The sequence below is a fragment of the Aulonocara sp. 'chitande type north' Nkhata Bay genome, linkage group LG1 (genome assembly GCF_057382095.1).
Source record: "Aulonocara sp. 'chitande type north' Nkhata Bay isolate Kocher_YH1m ecotype deep benthic linkage group LG1, A_spYH_male_GT1.1, whole genome shotgun sequence".
In the NCBI taxonomy this organism is placed as follows: Eukaryota; Metazoa; Chordata; class Actinopteri; order Cichliformes; family Cichlidae; genus Aulonocara; species Aulonocara sp. 'chitande type north' Nkhata Bay.
This window is the reverse complement of record NC_141344.1, coordinates 21,078,146-21,101,559: the sequence shown is the minus strand read 5'-3', so window position 1 is coordinate 21,101,559 and position 23,414 is coordinate 21,078,146. Positions and strand designations below refer to the sequence as shown.

Here is a 23,414-nt window from a genome sequence, read left to right as displayed (position 1 = left end):
GAAATGAAGACATGACCTCACATCTGCAGAGTTTTAATGGTAGTTTCCAGAGTTACTCTGGAGTAAACTGAATGATTAATAACACTAACACTATTTTCATCATAAGGCTGAAATGTCAGTGGAGACAAAGGAAATATGACCAAATATGATTCTATAGTCCTTTAAAAGCAGGATCCCACTGACATCTGGTCCTTCACAATTTACAGTAATTCTCATGTTTTAATATATGAGGATAAGCAGCCCCTATTCAATTTAATTTAATTCAATTCAATTCCATTTTGTTTACAGCGCCAAATCACAACAACAGACCCTGTAGATCCTACGATAATACATACAGAGAAAACCCCCTATGTGCAAGCACATTGGCAACAGTGGGAAGGAAAAACTCCCTTTAAACAGGAAGAAACCTCCAGCAGAACCAGTATCAGGGAGGGGCGGCCATCTGCCGCGACCGGTTGGGGTGAGAGAAGGAAGACAGGATAAAAGACCTGCTGTGGGAGAGAGCCACAGATTAATAACAAATGTGATTCAATGCAGAGAGGTCTATATTAACACGTACTGGGTGGGAATGGTGAATGAAGAAGAAATACTTAATGCATCATGGGAATCCCCCGGCAGCCTACACCTATTGCAGCATAACTAAGGGAGGATTCAGGGTCACCTGGTCCAGCCCTAACTATATGCTTTAGCAAAAATGAAAGTTTGAAGCCTAATCTTAAAAGTAGAGATAGTGTCTGTCTCCCGAATCCAAACTTAAAGCTGGTTCCACAGAAGAGGGGCCTGAAAACTGAAGGCTCTGCCTCCCATTCTACTTTTAAATACTCTAGGAACAACAAGTAGGCCTGCAGAGCGAGAGCGAAGTGCTCTAATAGGGTGATATGGTACTACAAGGTCATTGAGATAAGATGGGGCCTGAATATTTAAGACCTTGTATGTGAGGAGCAGGATTTTGAGTTCACTTCTGGATTCAACAGGAAGCCAATGAAGGGAGTTTTTAGGACACCCTGATAATAATGAATTACAGTAGTCCAGCCTAGAAGTAATAAATACATTTTCAGCGTCAGTCTGAGACAGGACATTTCAAATTTTAGAGATACTGCGCAAAAAAAAGAAAGCAGTCCTACATATTTGTTTAATATATGCATTGAAGGACATGTGCTGGTCAAAAATGACTCCAAGGTTCCTCACAGTGTTACAGGAGGCCGAGGTAATGCCATCCAGAGTAAGATCTGGTAAAAATTGCATTTCCAAGATTTTTAGGGCTGAGTACAGAAACCTCAGTTTTATCTGAATTTAGAACCAGAAAATTAGAGGTCATCCAGGTCTTTATGTCTTTAAGACATTCCTGCAGTTCCTGCAATTGGTGTGTATTATCTGGCTTCATGGATAGATAAAGGCTGGTGTCATCTGCATGGCAGTGAAAATGTATGTATGCTATGCCAGCGATGATACTACCTAAGGGAAACTACCTATATTAGGTGGTTTCCGAAAAAACTGCAGTAGTAATGCAAAAACAAAGTGAGGTTTATGGCTAGTGTAATCTGCAATGGCTGCAATGTTTAAAAAGAATTTCAACTTTCTTTGAAAAAAAACTGTCCTTTTTATTCTTATTATTCCATTTTCTACAGTGCGGGGACAACTGCTACAACACTGAGGGGATCACATTTTTAGATTTTTATTAAAGGATGAATATAACGGGGCTATAACATGACATGGTGCAGTTTTATTTTTGGGGGGGCACTGTCCAAAAGCCTCGAGCCACCCCTCATTGCCTCATATTTTGTTTCCAATGATCCGGACATTCTGGGAACTTTTAAAGTGGTCTTGAGTGATAGCTCTCCAGGCTTTCTTGAGGTCTTTTTAATTTTTCCTGTGGACATTGGTTACTTTTTTCCAGTCCTTGTACCTAACAACTTTCAGAAAAATGCTTTTATTTTGTTAAGCTACTTAACACTGACCTGTGAATCATTCAAGCATAAAGAACGCACCTAACTCAAGAATGTTATGACTACACCTAAGAGAAAACTTAGTAAACAACCAATTTTATATTGTGTCTTTAGGCACATTGTTACAAGCAGCCTGTCACAAAAACACATCATTTGTTCCCATTTCTTTAGTTGAGTCAACAAAAAATACCAACAATTACAGTTTGACAAATATAAAATAGTATTTATACACCAACAAGGGGATTCCCAGAGAGCTTTTAGCCACAAACTTGCATTTCTCAGCATGCTGTGTATTTTCCTAAAAAAATTGAGGAAACTTGGCAACTGGAGGACGAAAGAAGCAGCAGTCCTAAAAAAACAACAACAGATGAACAGTATCTCAAAGTCATGTGCTGAAGAAATAAGGAAAAAATCCATCAAAGGCCTAACACAGGACCTGAGCGATACATCTGGCCCTTCAGTTGATTCATCTACTGTTCAGCAAAGCCTCACCAGAAATGGTCTCAGTAGAGGGATGGCCGTCAATTAAAGAATTCTTAATGAAGGTAAACAGCCAGAAAAGGCTGGGGTATGCCATACACAAGAACTGGACTGAAAACAAGAGGCAACAAGTCTTACAGGTTGGGGATCTTCTCAAAATTGACTGAATAGTAATGAATGCAAAAAAGTACCATCAGATTTTGAGCCACCAAATGGAAGCATCTGTCTGGCAAAGGATCCATTTTTCAGCATGACAATGAACCCAAACCCACTGCCGGTGTAGTATAAGAATATCTGGATAAATTGGCCTCCCCAGAGCCCGGACCTCTACATTAATGAAGCAATGTGGAGTCATCTTGAAAGAGAACAGAAAAACGGCAGCAAAATACAAAGATGAGCTTTGAATGTCCTTCAAGAAGCCTGGAGAACTATTCCTGAGGACAACTGAAAGAAATTACAAGAAACCTTGCCTATGTTGAAGAATAAAGGTTATCATACCAAACACTGACTTTCAAGATTGTTGGAAATATAAAACCTCTGTTTTTGTCATATATATTGTATTCCCATGTATGCTTGCACATTTGTGCACCTATTATGTCTGCACCTATTTCCCAAACCAAAAAAAAAAGCCAGATAGACCCCATGGTTTCATGAATACAATCCTTTTAAAGCACTGATGTTAATCAGCAGTCAGCATGTGTTGCAGTGTTTCAGTGGGGAGCTGTTGAAAAGAATTTGTCTGGGAAATTAAATTCCTACTGCTTTCCTGGCAAAACTCCGATCATAAATTCTGCCAAGGACTACGTCTGCCACAGGAACCTAGTGAGGGAACAGCATCTCTGAAGCTAAGTATCAACTGGAATGTTTTAGTAGCAACCAGACCAAACACTCAACAATGCCTAACAATGATTCCACAATGTGACAGTAAACAAGCAAAAACAAGATGATCTGGGAGAAAACACTCACGCTGGCTTCATGCTGGGCTTTCAGAACATCTTAAAGAGAGAACGCAGCATAATTGTGCACAAACTGCTGTGTCTTCACTCTGACATGTCTGAACTGATTTTCACCCCTCATCCAAGAGGCTTTTTCAGTTCTAACACGAAAAGATGTCCCAGGTATTTAAACCCTAGTGGAGAAAGTCCCAGGAGGTGCTTGTTGACCCACTATTAATCATGTGTGCATCGTATGCACAGCTCTCGTCCCACAGCATTTCATTCAGGCTGAGGTCATTGTAACCCTTGATTTTATTCTTTTTCAGCCATTCTATTGTCAATTTGCTGCTGTGTTTGGGATCCTTGCGCAGTTGCATGACTTAATTTGGGCCAAGCTTTAGCTGTCCAACAGATGGCTTCACGTTTAACTCTAGAATACTTTGGTATGCACAGGAGTTCATGGATGACTCAGTGACTGCAAGGTGCCCAGGTCCTGTCGCTGCAGAATGCGCCAAAATCATCACCAATCCCCCACCGTGCTTTGTTTGGATTTTCACCAAACATGGAGCTGTGTGTTATAGCTAAACATCTCTACTTTGGTCTTTTCTGATCAAAGCACAATGTTCCAGAGATTGTGGTATTGTGTAAACACACACCCCAAGGCTCCAGACCAGGAGGCTGCAGAAACATCTGCTTTTATAACGGTGTTCACACTTGCTGATGATCAGTTTTTCAAGTGCATTTGATTATCAGCACCTGGTTGTTATTTACTCTCTTCTTTCCTATCAAAACAGTGAGGGTGTACTTAGCTTTCACAGGTCTGCACAGAATCCTGTGAAAACTTCCTGTCTTCACATGCCACTTGACAGCTTCATATTATTTCAGTTGTAAACATAAAATAATACGAGTATAAGAATAATATTAGAAAACCAACTGACCTGTAGTCTGACTTTGAAGACCTCTAAATTAGATAGTCAAAACGTTGTGCTGAGCTTCACCTTTTCTATCAGATTTTTGCCTATTCAAGGCTTTGGGTGCTTTAAGAGTTGTAAAAATAAGCCCAGTTTAGTCAGCTTCAGATGGACTGGCCACACATACAGTACTCTACAAAGAGCTGAATGCCAGTCACAACCTGGCCTCTGGCTCTTACTCAGGCTTCCAGGGCATTCCAACCACAAGCCACTTCCCGTTACTGACCAGGATGGAGAATTCAGCCTGTTCCCTAAACTTATAGCTCCGCATGTGCCGACTTTACCAGCTCTCTGTCAATTATCAGTGCGTAACACCTAAATATGGCAAATGTGTACCAATGAAAACAGTGTAGTAGTCTTCACTGTAGTCTTGCAGGTCCATGTCCATTCAGAGTACAACATCAGACGAAGATCCTGTATTTGGACAAGTTTCCAGTTTCAACTCATTTTAATCGAGACTTTGCCCATGTGCTGTTGCATATTAAAATGCTCCCCTCCTGGGGCTTCACAGTTAAGCACAAGCATAATTTGTCCTAGAAATTTATCCTTGGTTAATTTCATACGTCGGTGAGAATCCATTGAATAGCACATAAATCTTCTCCATCTGTTAAAACATCTGGCTGCATCTCACGAGCTTTAAATATGATCTTAAAGAGTCTTGTGTAAGACGAGTCCCTGAGGACTACCAGCTGCCAATAATAACAAATACTTTTATTAAGAGACGCAGGTTAAATGGACAAATGGGGTGCAAGGGGGATGATGAGAAAGCTTTGTGCTACTGCGATCAGTGTTTTACTTACAATGACTAGTTGCGAATGTTTACTATGGAGAACAGTGTGTACACAGTAATACCTAAAATTTGTTATACTAGATTTATGACACTGATTTAAATCCTAAGTACCCACTGAGACTTGTACCCTCATAGAAATCCCAGCAACACCACCTCAACTGTGCTGGATTTGTTTGATAGTAATAAACATTCAGTATATTAGATTAGCACAAGAAGAATCCCTCTGTTGTGAATGTATTTAGCTTAACAGTACAGACATACGATATTTCTCTCATTTTAATTTGTGCTCGCACTCAAAAGTCTGCAAATGTTCTCCTCTCTGTTGTTCAAGACTTACTCAGTTTCACCCATGAATTAAGGATGCAGCCACATCAGCACATAAGTATAAACACAAGGAATGTCACACACTGCACCGGGGATTCGATGCAGTACCACAAATTATGCTTTATGTGGTTTTCCATTTGCATTAGGCCTGATTGAAATGAGCAGCTACAGAAACCAGCTCCATTAGGTTACATTATAATTCTATGTAAGAAATGCTCTCTTCTGTGTGTCTTGCTTCATCAGAATGAAAAATGAGAAAAGGAATAGAAATCAGCAACATCCCTGGGAATCATTAACTATATAAGAATAATAGAAACCATGGATTTAAAAAAAAATGCTGTTTAAAATCAGCTATGGCAGAGTCGTGTAACAGCTTCAACAAAGACAAAAGGGTCATTCTTCAAATATGTCCAATTTTCAGGATACCTTAAAAATGTATTTCTTTTTCTAATGTTTAAATTTAGACCACAGTATCATATAAATTCATGAATTGACATGAAAACATGCCAGTTGTTTGTTTTTTTTAATCTCTTTTTGTACATTTACTTAAAGACCACGTGTGGTGGTTTTTTTGTCACACTGCTTAAAGGCATTTATAAAATATTATTTCTACAGTCTCTTCAGCACATGAAGAAAAAGAAGAATGCAACAAATCAGGAGATAATAAAGCTGATTTATTATTTATTAGGTTTGTTAAAAGTATGCATGTGCAGCCATTTATTTGCTGCAATACTGAAAATATTTGAATTCTATATATTTCAATTTATCAACATATGAAATACGACACATTTTATTTGATGTGACAGGAAATGTGACTCAGAGGGGCTTTTGACAAATTTGACAGGATCATAAAGAATTATATTTTACAAAGCATTTGTAAATGAGTTTTCCCGCAGTATGTCACTGTCACTTCTCGACATGCTGACACACGTTTCAGCTCAGTATTCAGTTCAGGGCTGAATGGGGCACTTGTCCAGGAAACAGGATCATACTTGCAAAAGCTTTGGAAGCCTTATCATGACTGACAATCATTAGTTGTTTTTTTTCCATGAGTGAAACAAATAGGAAAATATGGATAAATTCGAGCAGTGGATTTGTTTGTCTTTCAAGTCGAGTCATTTGGTCACTTTGAAACCACTTAATGCTCCCTGAAATGCACATACCCAAGCCCACCCTGTCCAACATGTCACTGACCTGTCAGGGACGTCCCGAGGAGCTTTACCTCCTGCAGCACGAGGTGCAGCCTTTGAACTCTTGTTGGCAGTCATGTTCGTCTGCAAACCACCCGCTCACCTACAACACAGGGATATCAAACATTTAAACATGGGTTTTATACGGAATATTAAACCATTTATATTGTTTGTATTTGTCGTGAATATTTTCAGGATATAGAATCATAGAGTTAAAAAGATTATTTTAGTTGCTCTCTTATTCCCAAGGAGTCGCCACGTCAGATGACTCTGCAAATTTTCATACTGGTCCTGCTGCAACCCTCCCAGGGACTTGTGTCCCCTGCCGGTCTCAAGCCAGAGATCTTTTGCTAAGTGAGCATATTAACCACTACACTAAGGAGCCACATAACAAAACACAAAGCTAACAGAAGGCAACACTAACTCTACTGATACAGCACCTCTCATGTACATGTGCAGCCAAAAACAAATGAATAAACAGATACAACATAGCAGTTCTTTCATCTGTTGTGGTTATGGGTCTATATAACTGTAGTATCAATGTGTCAATGCAAGGTTTTGAAACAGCAGCTGTTACTATTATCCCCCATCAATGGTAGCTTTACTACTATTGCATCTGACAACTTTTCACAGTTCGGGCTAATAAAGAAATCCTACAGAGTTTTCCATTTCACCCCATCTGCCATCTTGAATCTCCAGTGTAAACACTGCAGATGACTTTCAATAAACTGAACGTAAGTGGCATAACTGACAGAGTATGTAGACAGTATTGTGCTGGAGAAGCCCCGGAGCTCCCGGCACAGCTGTGGGGTTTTTACGCCTAGAAAAATTTCCTTTCGGAATCAAAGCATACGGGTATACAGTGCTGCCAAAGAAAAAGCTAAACTTCTATTTAGCAAGCTCTTTATAAACATTATGAATCATATATAAATACATATATTCACATGTGCTACTCTGCTGATACTAACATTAAAGGTTGAGTTCAAACAAAGTCCAGAAAACTAATTTAGCTTACTTATTTCTAGAATTGAAAAGAATACAGATTTTTTTAAAACAAAGTTAATATTTAAAGACTCTCATAACGCTTAAACTCATATTTGAAACCCATCTGTTGTGCATAGGGTGGAGGTCAGGGTGGATAGATGGGTAGGCAAACCCTCTTAGCAAATAAAGTGCTAATTGCTTACTCACCATATTGTACACATAATACTATAGGTCTATTTTTGGGGAAGGAGTGGGGCTCTTTAGTTATTATTATGCTAGGACAGGAAAGCTGTGAGACAGAGCAGAGGAAGCCACACGGCAGATAGGCCCGGGCAGATTCCAACCAAGGTCTCTGCAAGAGTCTTACGGGCTATGGATTACCCACAGTACACAACAGACATTCAGGGTCTGCTATTTTAACCCACATCCTAATCTTTCCATATGCTCTTCATGCTTTGCCTAATTGTAATCAATGGCTCATACTCAAGCAGTATGTCTGGTATCACACAAACATATTTACCACCTTTCACGTCTAAAATAAGTGAAAAGAACATAGCAATGAAAATACTATTGAGCGTGTAATTGTTTTCATCCTAAACAACCCTCTCTTTATAACACTATGAAACGCTGATGTAGCACTGAAACTGTTAAGTCGTTCTTCCTAAAACATTTACTCAAGTTTGTCAAAGCAGTTAGTTAAAGCCTCCCTTCAAACTGAGGGCCAGTGCCCCTGAAAGTGCAGCAATGAACCTTTCAAAAAGGCTCAAAGCAATTGTTCTGGTGCATGAGGAGGTCAAATGGAGATCCCTAGAGATCAGAGTTGGAGGATAGGAGGGTGCTTGGCAGCATGACTTGTTTACAGGAAGCTGTTGTATGAAGAAGCCAGCCAACCAGTAGTGGAGCTGATTCCTATAGAGACAGATGAGAAGAGAGAGGGAGCATTCCTGCTGTCAGCTATTTCCTGTGGATTGTGGACTGGGCTAGAACGACGAGGCATGCATCGTTATTTTCATCCAACACAAAGAACGATTTTGCCTTGTCCTGTATACGACTCCGCCAGTGCTGCTGCTCCTCTGTGAACCATAAAACCGCAGAGCTCAAAGTAAAAACAGAACATTAGTCCCAAAATAGGAGGGAAAATGTGGAAAGTTGCATCTATTTCCTGTCATCCAAATAGTTACGTAAGATTCATCATAAGCATCCACTCACATGCCTCGGAGAGAGACAGAGTCATCAATCAACATGCTGTTTGATCTAAAATTAGAGAAATTCTCAAATGATTTCTACAAATCACATGTCCGGCATCGAAGACTATCCTAATACGCGTGTAACTATCTAGACTGATTCACGATGGACTAAACAACGATAAAAATGTAAGAAATCATGCTTGACAGGAAAAAAAGGGACGTTGAGAAAAACATTCAGAGAACTTGAGAAATAAAATCTTTCATCTTATTCAAAATTTGACTAAGTTAAATTAGGAAGCATGAATCCAGAGACACTGGCAGCTGTGTAAATATGATTTATACCTGATTAAAATATGGTGAGTTTGGAGATGATATTCACTCCACTCTCTTCTCTCTGATTTGATCTCTAACACCTTAAAGAAGCGCAGAAATAATTTCTTTAACATCATTATTACCTTATGTAGCTAACTTAGAATCAATTTTAATCTGTGTAAATTTATTGTTTTCATTTTTTTTGGACTCAGAAAGCTATAATCACAGAAATGGGTCACAGAGGCCCAAGATGGACATTTCAGTGTAAACACCAAGGCGTTAGCCAACTGACTTCCTGAGGTCTGATACCATCTCTCTACACAAAATTACTGGCTGTAAACAACCACTTCTAAGAAAGCTCTAGAGTACCTTTAAAGTGCATTCAACCACATTCAATACAACTTTTCTCTTGAGATGTCAGAGCCAAGGGCAAGCTAACGGTCAACAACTGACGAAACACTTGACATCGCAGAGTGTTAAAATCTTTGGGGTTTTACGGGGTTTGGAGGCAGGACACAAAAAGGCACACTTTAGCCTGAGGTTGCTGTCCTGTTGTTGTAAAAACACAATTCTTCTGTCTCCATCTTTCTCCCTCCGTGTCCACTCTTTTCACCCACACGTCCCCGTCTTGCTTTTTCAGATGTTTCTTTCTAAAGGGTTTGTTAGGAGGAACTTGGATATGTGAGGATGGAGGAAGTCTGATAATGAAAATGGGGCAAATTTGTCATTAAGCAACATAACACAAAACAAAGCTGACTTGACTAACCCTGACGTTTGTAGTGCATTCCTGAATAAGTTGAACTCTTAACTTCCAAGTTCCAATTAGGAATTTCAATCTGGAATGTCCCCTCAACTAGGATTTCCAACCTGACACGTCAGAGCAGCCCTAGCAATCCCAAGATAGCAACTCAAGATAGCGGTACTGAACGTAAACAGGAGTAAAACGGTAAAACTTTTCTCTAATGGCACTGTTCTGTATCCATAACTCACTAAATAATCCATACGCAGAGCAGTGACTGACACTGAGGCTCTATCCATGAATATACTGTAGCGGTATTTTTAAGCTCAATAAAATAAGTATTATGTTGTATTGCTAGCGACACTTGAATGCCTCTATCTTGCTAAGAATCAAAACAAATCTTGTTTTCCCGTGCCTTTTCCTGAACGTTCTCCAACATCTGAATTCCGAGGTATCTGGAACACAGCATTACATCAGGGGTGTCAAACATAAGGCAAAAGGAGAGTGTGGAACTGCTGAATAAAGCAGCAGTCTAAAGATCACATGTAGGCCTGAACCAGCCTGCAAACTATCTTAATCGAGCTCTCTGCAGAGGGGAAACCGAACAATCTCACAAACCCCAGTAAGAAGCAGCATTAACCATTAAGCTAAATAGCCTTGAGCTGGATGACTAGACAAGAGTTTGTACTGTTATTCATCTTTTTTCCAATTTTTCCTATGAAGCGGTGCATAACTGACAACTGACAAGATAAAGGTTCATTTAAAAGCTGTATACCATTAAAATAGTTTTTTTTAAGTAATAATATTTTAATTGTAACTTGTAACCAAGTTACCAGTCAGCTTTTTTTTCTTTTCTTTTTTTTGCTTGTCCCGTTTGGCTCTTTTGCCATCAGAATTATTGTCTAAAGGCGAAGAAAGATGCCCAACGGATTTACTTTACCAAATGGACCATCCCAGCCTTGCCGTATTGGTCTATTTGACTCACCTTTTTTTTATTGTTTATTTTATTTCATTTTTACTTGCTAAATACGGGGACAGATTTGACTGGGGAAAAGAAAGGGGAGAAAGAAAGAGGGAAAGAAAAACAGCGGGGAAGAGGGACGGGGATAAAAGGCAAAAAACAAAAACCAACAAAATAAGCAGACAAAAAATACATATATCGATCACCTGGATCACCTGTTGAGAAAGAAAAAAGAGAGAAGAAGCAGAAGAGAGAAAAAAAGAGCAACATAATAAACAAAATCACGATGATCTATGGGAATATAACAGTAAATACTAAATATTAAACATTATTGTGCAGCACATAAGATCGAAGGCGCACAGTGTGCTTTGAGATAGGAGCCAAAAAGGATCTGCTAGAGGGTGTGGGGGGGCCACAGCCCCGTCCTCCAGGGCATGAAGCAGGTATGGAGGAGATCAAAACTCCAAACATCCAGAGGCCCTCAGAACACAAGAGACCAAGGAAGACCAACGGAGGGGCAGCTGCGCCACTATCCCAGAAAGAGTTAAGGAGAGCCCCAGATGAGGGGTCACTCAGCAGCCGCGAAGCAGAAGCCAGGGGGGGTTGCAGTGACGTGCCCGTGAGCTCCGCCGGCAGCCAGCTGTGCCAGAGTGACCGAGCCCCAGGCCGAGAGGCTGAGGGCTCCAGTCAGCTTTTCAATGTGAAGTCCTTTTCTTACTGTAACACTGTATCATGGGCTCATTACAGCGTCATTTTTTTAAAAAAATTTTTTAAATTTAATATTAGGCCTCAATTAGTTTTAAAATGCCAACTTTCCATCTTAAGTAAACATGGGTGGAAAATTATTTAAATTTAATAAGACTAATAAAAGTTCAGGGACTGGACTTTAACATCTCTAGTGATGAAGTCTTTTGAAAAGCTCAACAGAAAGGAGATTCTGCAGGAGATGGAGCATAATGATCCACTGCAATTTGCATACAGGCCTTGTAGGGGCGTTGAAGATGAAGCCGTGGTTGAATAAATTTCCTGTATCGTCGTCTGGAAAGGGCCAAAGCCCATGCTCTGCTCCTATTTACTGACTTTTCTTCATCTTTTAATTCAATCCGGCCACATCTGGATTCCCAATATGCAGATGATACGATGACTGTAAGTCTTCTTTATGGTGAAGAGTATTCCCATGGGCCTGTTGTGGGTGAGTTTGCTTCTTGGTGTGATCAGCCATTTTTGAAGATCAACACCCTGAAACTAACAACACCCAGTGCACTCAAAGTCACATTGTTTGGTTTCTGTGACCAATACATTTTGTCTGTTTGTCGCTAGCCAACTTATCATCCTGTTTTACAACACACTGAACCACAATGCACTCTTCTAGCTAGTTAGGCTAGTGTAAGCTAACTCCCCAGGTTCATCCTATATATGGTCACGTCCTGCTTAAAAAAACAAGTCCTATGAGTTTGGCATTTTGTCTACACCCAAAATGCCGCTAGCACATCCATCCTTTATTTACACTATTGTCTCGCCTAACCATGTCGACTAACACATACCCGCATTTCCAAGCAACTGGCCTGCTTCCTCTTCTTTCAAATCTTAGCTTAGCAAAACATCCAGACTTAGTCAGCTAAAAGTTTTTCTTCCTTATTTTCTTTTTTAAGCGCTACTTCTTAATCCCTTTACTTCAACCTCAATGCAGAGATTAAAAACTATCTGGCTGTTTTTGCCTCTGGCATAAAAACAAATCCTGTAAGCCAACGTGTCACTTTTGGATATTCAACACCATCGTCTTAATTAGCTAGCTTTGCCATTTCAGGGTTTTTCCTGGTTCTGTCATGTTCATGTCCAGAAGTATTATGTGATTACATATCAATGACGCATATGTTCCCCCAGCAACAGGAGCATATTGATGAAATGGGACCATGACAGTGTCTCCATTAGACTGTTTGGCCTGGAATAAAAGAGCTCTTTGTGCTCAGTGTGTCCTTGAGAGGGAGAGATGGTTAAAAAGTAAGTCTTTTATCAGTCTGTAGTCTATGTGTGTGTGTGTCTTTTAAAGAGAGTCCACATGTCCTTGGCACTGTCACTTTTGACATATTATCTGATACATAGTTCTCCCCGCAACTTGCAGGAATGTGCTAATATTTGCATTATCCGTCAGACCTTGGCTGCATTCAAAATATTAAAGTCTGTTCTCAGAGGGTGAAAGGAAGCACAGCAGAGGGGCAGAAACACCTGGAGTCAAAGCCAAAACCTTTGTTCTCATTCAGTGTAAGGCTACACAAATACGCACCTGGCTAAGAGCAATCTTCACGGAACCGCTTAACTTTACGTAACATTTTCATGTTATTATCAAGACTGGCAAACTTTAAAAATATGCATCAGAAGCAGCAGACACAACAGCTTTCATAAACAGAGCTGCCTGCCTCTTGTTTCTCTGCTTTTCTGGTTGACCCGGTTCTCTATTTCTGCTGATCAGCAACCTGACTTCAAGGTTTTTCAAACCACTGCAGAGCTCACAGGCAGCCAAAAACAAATGGGGAAAGGAAGGGTGAAAATCTCTGCGAATTCTCAACTCTTTCCAGACGTCACAACTTGCTGGCAGACATGAGTGCAAAAGCCCACACACTGATCCACACCATTGTTTCAGTACCTCCTGAAAGACCAGTTTTGTCCCCAGCGGACAAAGTCCGTTGAGCCAATTTGAGCCGAATCATGTCAGCAGAGCAGCGTGGGAGTTGAGGTACAGATACATATTTTCAGAAGGGCACCCAGGATTTGATATTCAACAGGATGAATACACATAAAATCATTTTCACTACATGTAAAGATTGTTTTTAGGCATTTTATAAGCCAACCATGATGGGAAAGCAAAAATTCCCATCTGAAACTGAAAACCTGAAGTATATATGTGCATTGTGTTCATAGTGAGACTCTCTGGAGACCCATTTGAGACTCTAACGGCCTCTATCTGTCTATGTAAAAGAAACTCACCAAGGTCAGTGCTACTGGCAGTTGCACATACCCATACCTATATAATTACACTACCACATGTTTTGCCATGCTGCCACTGTAGCTCGATTGTCCAGGTGGAACCAATACTTCTTTTTTTATCTCTGTTTTTTTTTTTCAGGGCAATCATGGCATATTTTCTCCTTGTGGAAAAGATGAAAACCCCTTCTGTATAACCTAGATATGAGCATGCACAGCTGCAGAGGCAGGCATGTGGAAAACAGGCTTATGTCCATCTGAGCTGCAGCGGGGAGGTGGGGGGGGTGGGGTGAATCTGTCACAAAGCTGACCTCCAACAGAAAAGTCTTTGACTTTTCCAAGGACACAAAATGTGCTCTTGTTTGCCAAATTCTTAAAGCTTAAGTAAACAGAGAAAGAGATTAGCTTTACTAATACCTGCGTGGTTCATTTGTTCTCCTATGAGTCATTTCTCAGAATCTATCAGTTTTATGCAAATTAAAGGAACAGTCGAGTCTAGAAATCTCATTTTTCTAAAGACTGTTTCACGGTGTTGCGCAGTTTTGGAGATCTCAGCTGTAGAGATGTATAACTTCAAGGGTTCTTTCCTTGTAGTACTCAAAGAACCAAAAAAGTGCATTTAAAATATTCTGCAGCAGTGTCTCTTTCCAGAAATCACAGCCCTGTTGCTCAATAAATCCACAAACCTTGTTTTTTACCAATACACACCGACCGAGACTATCACTCTGCGTGAGCAAATGTTCATCTGCCCACCACGGGAGACTCAGTCTACTGACAGCGTGACACTAATCACTAATCAGCCGCCCATCCTCGGCTGAACCGTAATGTTACCCAATTACTAACAGACAGCCAAAAGAAAGCAGTTCTTACATGAAACAGTTCATAACAAGCTATATGGATTTCTTTATTTTCTCCCATGTTGGACGAGGGCCAGCAGCATGACCACTCATTCATAACCCAGTTTCCACTGTTCATACACTTTCTTTTCCCATCACTAGTTATAAAAACTTAAGAACAGCTGGCACTGGATTCTTTTGGCCATAAATGTGATGTTTCCCCGAACTTCACCGCACAGTTTTAGTTAGAAACAGAACAAATATGAGCTGTTTGTGGAGCACTTAAAATATGTGGATCAAATTACCCCCTTTTTTTAGGCTTCGCTGATGAACAAATCCTGAAGAAAACAACTGGGCTCCCATTGATTACACTGGCATTAGCACTCTTGACTTAAAGTAGCCAGTGAGTTAATTAATATAACTGGACGTGATCTCATTAGGGGAGTCATTACGCATGTGATGACTGAGACAGATAAAGACGTTCCTCGGCTTTAGCTGTTTTGAGTTCAATAATCTGGAAACTCAAGTCAATATGTGCTGATTAATGGCACTGGGAAAATTATGCTCCGAGTCAAATTCACTAGCAATTCATTAAAGATTATAGGCTGTCTACTTTATAAGGAGGCTTTGTAAATGCAGCGCTTGCACCATTTATTCTGAGTATCAACAGGTTGTGACAAGTGTTTAAGAAATGAAAACACAGCTGAGAGTGTGTGTACTCCAGACATCCAACCCGAGCGCTGCTCGTATCTCAGCACGCAACTATACATGACAAATGTAGCCCCTCGAATAAATATAGTCAGGACGTCTTACGGCATGATAACGTCTACATGATGATGTTTTGTTACCCTGACATGGCATGCAAAATCCTATTAAAACATTACGACCCATTAACTATACAGCCCAGGGGGGCGCTTATAAACGGTTACATATAGAGGTTAAGTTACACAGTAGCTTGAGGCTTAATTTTTACTTCACATGAAATAGCTTGAAAAATATTTTGGATTTTTATTAAAAGACAAACAGAAAAAGGCTGTAACCAAAGTCTTTCTAAAGCTTTGTGGAAATCCTGCACTTGTCATCTTTAATGAGAAAAAAGAAAAAAGCACTATTGAACCAGAGGCACTGTGAGTGGGTGAGAGGAAGTGTAGTCGTGTTGGCACTGCAGCTGGAGAGAGCTTGAGAAACTTCCTAGTAAACCTTAAGACACACCAGTCGTAGATTTCTTTTGGTAAATGCAAAAGGGATTAAGCTTAAGGCAGTTTTACACTGTGCAATTCTGGGCAGCCCCAGAGGAAAGACGACTAATATAAATGAATCACGATGGCATCTTTGGTTTGGCACATGGAACGGTGAGTGTCACTACGTTACGCTGTAAAAGAGGTCCATAGCTGGCAGCTCTGAAGGTCTTGCAATCAGTGTTAGCCAGACAAATTTTTGACAACAGAACTGCTGCTGTGACTGTAGTCTACTAACAAAGCACCATGAATAGAGCATCATATGAGGTACTGATCAACCTAACACCAGCGCTTGTGAAAACCAGAACACCAGTGATATAGCAGCTCATCCCACTCATGATCCATCACAATTCACGGGTTATTGTCCAGTACAGAAAGAAAGTGATATGTTTTGCTTTACTTCATGAGCTAATGAGAGGTCAGGCAGGCTCTCAAACACTCATATCAAGGATAGAAGGTGGAAGTAAAATGTACTAAAGTAAAATATTGGGATGCCAATAAATCTAGTTTGTATGTTGAGGCCGCAGCATGGTGACAAACAGTATGACTAAGAGTGTGCCTTAGACCTAAATCAGTGGGTAATACTGTATGCCTGAAAGTTAATATTAAGTCAGCATAGCATGACCTTCAATGAACTAAAATCCCACGGCGGAAAGCAAGGTTAATATAGTTTCTTAGCTGAGCGACAGCAGATCGATGAGATCAGTGTTTATAATCGTAGAAAGAAACACACACCTTATTGTTCTGTGCTCTCTCCACAGGTGTGACATCTGCTGTGTTTTTAAGCCACGTGAATGTGAGAGCTGAATTGGTTAAAACAGTCACAGGCGAGCCAAAGGCACCGGCATCATATGTCTCCTTTCTGCGTAGATATAGTCACATAAGATTAAATGCTTTCATGAAAGGCAATGAAAAGCTTGCTTTCAAAAGAAGCTTTGTGACTTCTGTGGCTGTTTGAGGGAAGCTAAGGGAGATGGTCTTGTGATCTGCAGATTTATGACTGGGAAATCTGTCAAAACCGCATGTTGGAGAAATACACCCCCCAGATCTGAAGAAATGTGGTTGAGGATCGCTTTAGCATGACGGTGAGGAAAACTACAACCTCAGACCCTCACGATTCTCAGTAAATCCCAATGAACCTATCTTGAAGACAAAAACAACTCTTGATTGTGATGTTGAGTGAACAACGGCCCGTTTAGGCTAGACGCACTCCTGTTAGAGTGAATGGAGAACAGAGAAGAACTTCCTCAATAGCTTTGTGTTGACAGTCCCATCCAGTGAGAGGGGAAGGTCATTGTTTGATCTGCACAATGGAAAGGCTTTTTTAAGGGAGGAAAAAGAAAGCTTAAAGAAAACCGCTCACAGCCATAGGGTTTGCATTATGGTGAGTGAGATAAGATCATAAGGATTTAGGCTGTAATCTGTTAAGAAAACTCATATTCAGGAACCAAAACATTCAAGAAAGACAGCCACACAGCTCTCCATACTTAACCTACACAAACCTCAGTGTAGTGAAAACACTCTTTTCCCAGCGTTGTTCTAAAAAAAAAAAGGTGCTTTTAGAAGTTTAAATTGCCTGAAACAATTGTGATACATGGGCCAGATTTTCCCCCTTTATCCAAGTAAGTAAATGCACATGTTTCAGAGAATCACAAAAAAATAAAAAAATAAACCAACCCTGGACCTGCATCTGCGCCAAAGCCAGGTCAGAAGAAGTTAAATTAAAGGCTCCAAACTAAGAAGTAGAGCTGAAAACACGTACATGATCATTTTAACCCACAGAGGTGTGATTAATGATACTTTTTAAGGACTGCTACATCACACGAAATGCAAATGATCTCCAAATGTGTGGCGCAAAAAGCGTTAACAGATAAAACTGCACATGCACAAGAGTGTAAAGGTTAAAATACGCAGAATGCATGTTTTAAAAAGTATTTGGGTTTTTACCCTTCCCTGGCCAAAACAACAGAAGTCACCCCCCTCACCATAAGCCTGAACTCCAGCAGGAAAAAGGACACAGGGTGCTCAGTTCAGAGTCGTGTGATCTGGAGTCTTGTGCTGTTTTCTTACTTATCTGCTGGTTTGACTTTAGGGATGTTTGACCGATAATAACTAATTACAAAGCCCGCAGAGTTACTGCCTGCATCCGCTGGGACATTTTTCTTCATTCAAAGGGTCAGCTGTCGGGGGGGTGAAAGCAAAGCAGTCTGCCGATGACTGCACTTCATCGTTCAGCATGCCATTGACCAAATATGGTCACATGGAGACACTTTAACGCACCTTGCAACTTTTTAAAAAGTTATTTTCCACCCCTGCTTTGTCCCACTAGCTGCTTTGTGACAAATTAAACTTCCTGCCGTAGCTCGTCGGGAAATTTTTGTTTGTTTAAAAAAAAAAAAGCAGACGGCTTTTACCTCCGAGTTTCCCCTCACATCCATGGCTGCTGGTATTTTGAGATTATAATCCCTTTGCGACGCACAGATCCCGTTCGTCTACACGGTGAAAAACTTTGGCTGGCTCTGCCGGATACCTGCCCTTCTCAATAAACTGCGACTCATGTCTTTCCAACTAAAACCGACCAGAAAAAAAGAAAAGGAGGAAAAAAGGAAAAAGCCCTCCTGCCTCCCCTCTCCTTTCTCTCACAGACTGCTGCAGAGTACAGAGGCTGGGCTTGTTACCTTGGAAACGGGTTGTTTGCCCCCCACTTTTGCCGGGATTTGCCCCCCCTCCGCCTCCCTTCCTTCTGCCCCTTTGCCCTCCTCCCCTCCCCACCCAGGCATTCAAGCCTCTGGCCTCTTGTTTATTGTCAGGACGAGTTGAGGAGCGTGGATGAATATTCAGGAGCCGAGGGCTGCTGATGGGACGAATCCGCGCTGCCAGAGCTGGCTGCTGGGCATTGTCATGCTGAAAAATGCTCCACAGCACACACAAAGATGCCATTCATATGTCCAAAGTGAATGGGAAACACTGACCGAGTGTTGCCCACATGTGCAAATGCATGTTGGCCGTATAATAGCGTTTCATTAATGATAGAAAAAGATCCCTTATGACATGTTCACCATTAAAGTGCGTACACACATGAAGACTCCTCATGTTATTCATTTGTCCTCCAGCAGCTTCACCAGAGTGCATTCAAAGTCAGTCAAACACGTTATTTTTAAGGCACCTTTTCTAACTTTTAGCTCAAAATGCTTCGTGATGACTCAAAGCACAATCTGGTTCTTACAGGTCCTGTTTAATAAAAACTGCCAAGCGTCTGTTCCTCAAACTAGAGACTCCAGCGGTGTCCTCTAAAGCCAGCTGTGCACCAGGACTGTGCTGTTCCCTGAAGGGAGAGTACACCCCAGGGTGGAGGAAACGATGTGCAAGAAATGAGACTTGGAACAAAAATCATCTCTTTTTAGTCACCTTCACATTAAAAGGAAATGCACAGATCCACCCATCTTGTTCTTCAGCTTATCAAATTCTGAGTTGCAGGAGGCCCTGGAGCCTATCCCGGCCGCCGTAGGGCGAGATGCAGGATGTGCACCCTGGATAACCAGTCTACCACAAAGAGACAGACAACTACTCACACTTACAGCTACAGCCAACTTAGAATCACCAGTTAACCTAACTCCATGCGTGACTTTGGACTGTTAAAGGAAACTGGAGTAGCTGTTCCCATGGGAACATCACACAGAAAGGCCCCCAGACTGGACTCTGGTCTGGGACCTTCTCACCATCGTGTCCCCCCTTCAGACACTCAACTAACCAAAGTTACTGCTTCTATTAATCAGAACAACAGTTTTTAGTTACAGTAACATGATAAATTCAACTTTTAAGTTAATGAGCTTTATTTATTGAGTAGCACCATATGCAGAACAGTTATAGTTTACTAAAATTTGGGTGTTTTTTCAACCCTACGCAGACCTATAAAAAAATCATCAGATTTGTGATGGCTGATTCTATTAATCATCCATCTCTGACCACCTCATGATGAAAACAACTGTGCTTTTCTAAAGAAAACCCCCATTCAGAATACCTATTGCAAGTGAAGTAAGAGTATGGCGTGATATCACTTTGTAATGTTCACTTAAAAGCAAAAAAGATGACTAAGAATCCCTGAAAATCTGTTTTATTCCTGACCTCTACCTTTAACCTTGTTGCACAGATACGCAGGTGCACTCCAAGATCCCATGTCATCACTTGTGGGTGTGGTTCCAGGTGTAACAGAGGAGAGACCTGGCAGGAGACACCAAATCAGACTCACGGGTGATGCTTTAAGCCTAAGGGCAGTGATTTATTTTTTTTTAAAGCCAGGTGTTACATCAGTAAAAGTTACATCAGTCATTTATAAACAAGAGAAAGACACACTCATTTCAGCCTGTAGTGCGGTGTTATGGTGAGGTCTCGCATCCAATTAAAAAAGGTTTGCACTGGACACAAATAAAGGAATTTCTAATATATGTTTTGTTCTTTTGGCAGAAGTTGATGGAAGTTCAGAGAAAACCGTTTCCAACTATTTCACAAGAGAGTTCCCTTTGTCATCCATGGTTATCTGTCTGTACATTTCTGCCCCAAACACTGAAGGAGCACCCATAAACATTCTCCTTTCAGTCTCTTGGGGTGTCTTATCATCCCACAAGCCTGGGAAGAGAGAGGAAGTCACAAAACTCAGACATCCGTGATCGCGGTTCATTACATGAAGTCAGCAGGAAGCCTACAGATCAGTGACTGTGCAGCTTTTCTTACAGAGACCCCGTCAAATCCTTTCAAGGTCTCATAAAGATCGTCCTTCCTGAAAACACTTCAAATCCGCACATTTTCAGCACAAAAGACTTAGGCACTAACAGCTTTTTGTGGGATTTTTTTTTTTATTTTCACCACAACATAATGTGGAATTCATTGTTCCACTGATCACAGTGGCATCTGGACTTCTCATTAAAAGCCACATCCTCTTCTCACAGGACACGGGAGCATCAAAGCACAGACTCACGAGCATACATGAAATTTTACCAGACAGGAAAGGAATCCCAATTAAGACAGATTTCTAAAACTTTATGTGAATCCCTTCAACCTCAGTTTCGGGACTAACCACAGAGCTCTGACAGCAGACATCGTATTCATTCGTTACACACCTCCTGGAGCTGCACTCATGAGGGAATAAGCAGTAATCTCATCCAACATGAACAACAGATACGATTACGCCTCATCTCTGTGAGACTTTGGCCACTGACACGCCAGAGAGAAAATCATTACTAAGCCTTTCTTTTTCCTTCCTGAAGTTTCAATGAGAAGAGAGGACAAGAAGTCAAAGTCACAGCACAATTATCCCCTAAATAGTGTAATAAACACCATATTGAGTTTCAGAAAAGGACCCAAGGCAGCTCTTTAACTTCCCGATTAAGTTGACGTGTCTTTTCAACACCCTGAGATGCAGCCTGACAGCACAGAGGGAGAAGATGCAACTTGTCGAGTTGACACAGCCTCTTCACTTCGAAAGAAGTGAAGAAATGGGCTGGAAGTGTCTCTTTTAACTGTATCTGACATCACTCTCAAGAGACTCTCACTTACTTTTCTTTGTATTCGCACATGTTTGAATGCAAAAAAGGCCAAATGGTACTGTGGCTGTTAGGATCAGTCCATCGTTCACCTTAGAAAAGCTAGGTAGTATCAGCCACCTTGAGGGTTACAGTAAATAACAGTTATCAGCTGGTTCTGTGTTATAGAAGACCCTTTAAGAAAGGGGTGTCAAACATGAGGTTTGGGGGCAAGAATTGGCCCAGGAAAAACTGTAATCCGGCCCACTGAGCGGTTTTGGAAAATATGAAAGAGGGCATAAATATTTTTTCTTTTAACTGTATTTTTAAAGGTTTTATTTCTGAAAGACATCCCCCACAGCCATTCGCCCTTTAATAAGTAGTTAAGACACATTTAAACAATTAAATGACAGAAAAGTTGCTGTTTACTGTCTACTATAGAAATTTCAGTTGAAAACAAAATTCATCAATCAACAAAAACTACAAGACAATCTGGGCAGTGTCTTAGTAATTGTCTTAATTTTACACATTGATCATGTAGAAATGCACTTATTTATTTTATTTTTTATTTTATATCAAGATATCACAGGGATTAAATGCTTAGTTAAACACCTGGTGTCGGTGTAAAGGTCTCAGCACAAGATCAAAATGGGACGCATGTAAAATGAGTTTCACATCCCTGCTTCAAGGGGAAAAGGGGGATTGCAGTCTATGAGTAACCTTTGATTATCGAGGGGGGAATGTTTAACCGAAGCACAAAACTTTTCTTGTTCTCTCAGTCAAAGTAACAATAAGATGTTATTGTTTCTAAAAATGCTCTGAATAGCTGCAGCTTTCACAACATGATGTGCTGGCGGAGCAGCAAGCAGAACAGTTTAGTACAAGGACATTCCTTTATCTCATGGCATTTCAGCTTCTGACCACACAGCAGCCACAACATCAGTCCGAACTGAATCAGAAACCTTGAATGCAGCGATACGGGGTAACATTTCATATACTGAGTATGCACATATGTATATACATATAATATTTATGTTGACATAACCATCTCATTCCGAGGATCTGGCTTTCTTGTGGGTACAAAAATAGACTCTAAATAACAAAATCAGTGCATTTTAAGAAGACTTGGCTTGAGGTAACAACAGCAAAATGAATGTAAGTCAGTGTAATGTATTGTGGAGATATGGAAACATGACTGTGTGTGTGTGTGTGTGTGTGTGTGTGTGTGTGTGTGTGTGTGTGTGTGTGTGTGTGTGTGTGTGTGTGTGTGTGTGTGTATTAGTAGGGACAGGTTTGACAAATACCTGGGAAAGTCATTTAAAAAATTGAACGGGAGCTTGTTGGGGCATGAAATAAAATAAACACAGATGGATGTAAAAGCCATCGATTCTGCACTGGATCAAATTCAAAGTCTGAGGCGACCCCTGTAGGCTCGTCGATGCAAGTGCAACAGTAAAACTGAGAAGAGCTACTTTCCCACATAAACATTAAACACTGAAGTTATCATCTGACATCGATCTAAATCACTATCTGCGAACTTTTTTTTGAGTCACACACCTTAATTATATCAAAAATGACTAAGGTATCGTTCCGTTCAGCTGTTTTTCTTCACAGAAACTCTCTAAATCTGCTGCAAAAACTACAGCTTACTTTTAAAAAAGGAAAGTTTGGTTAGATTTCTATACAAAGAACATTTAAGGAGGTAAAACAAAGAAACAAAGCCTACCTGACTGTCTTTCTTGGAGCTCAGTTAGGTCACTGATCCATTCTTGCACAGAGCCCGTGTCGCTCTCTCTCTCTGTGTGTGTGTGTGTGTGTATGTGTGCAGCTTGAAAACTGCTTTTTTTTTTTTACTGGGGAAAATAGTCTTCTCGGTAGAACTGCATGCAGAGAGAGAAGGGAAAAAAGGGAAAGCGGACTGCACAGGAAACGATGACGTAGCTGTATGGAAATCACTGAGTTAAATGAAAAGAAGATGGTTGGAGTTATCAAACATCTGCAATTTAACTGGTTTGAATGC

General features: G+C 40.6%; 1 protein-coding gene across 2 annotated transcripts in view; it reads right to left on the bottom strand.

Annotated features, from left to right (window-relative positions):
• dennd2b (DENN domain containing 2B) overlaps positions 1 to 23,171 on the bottom strand; it is a 56,705-nt gene extending 33,534 nt beyond the window's left edge. Inside the window, exons 1-2 of one of the 2 annotated variants that reach the window (XM_086287876.1) lie at positions 23,121 to 23,171; positions 6,641 to 6,739 (exon numbers count right to left, since the gene is read on the bottom strand). In XM_086287876.1, the coding sequence (XP_086144002.1) occupies positions 6,641 to 6,714 (74 nt within the window). In that variant the 5' untranslated portion in view covers positions 6,715 to 6,739; positions 23,121 to 23,171. Of the gene's footprint in view, positions 1 to 6,640; positions 6,740 to 18,289; positions 18,535 to 23,120 lie in introns of those variants that run through there. The other variant, XM_086287867.1, reaches the window with a different exon arrangement.
• Between the last annotated feature and the right edge of the window lie 243 nt (positions 23,172 to 23,414).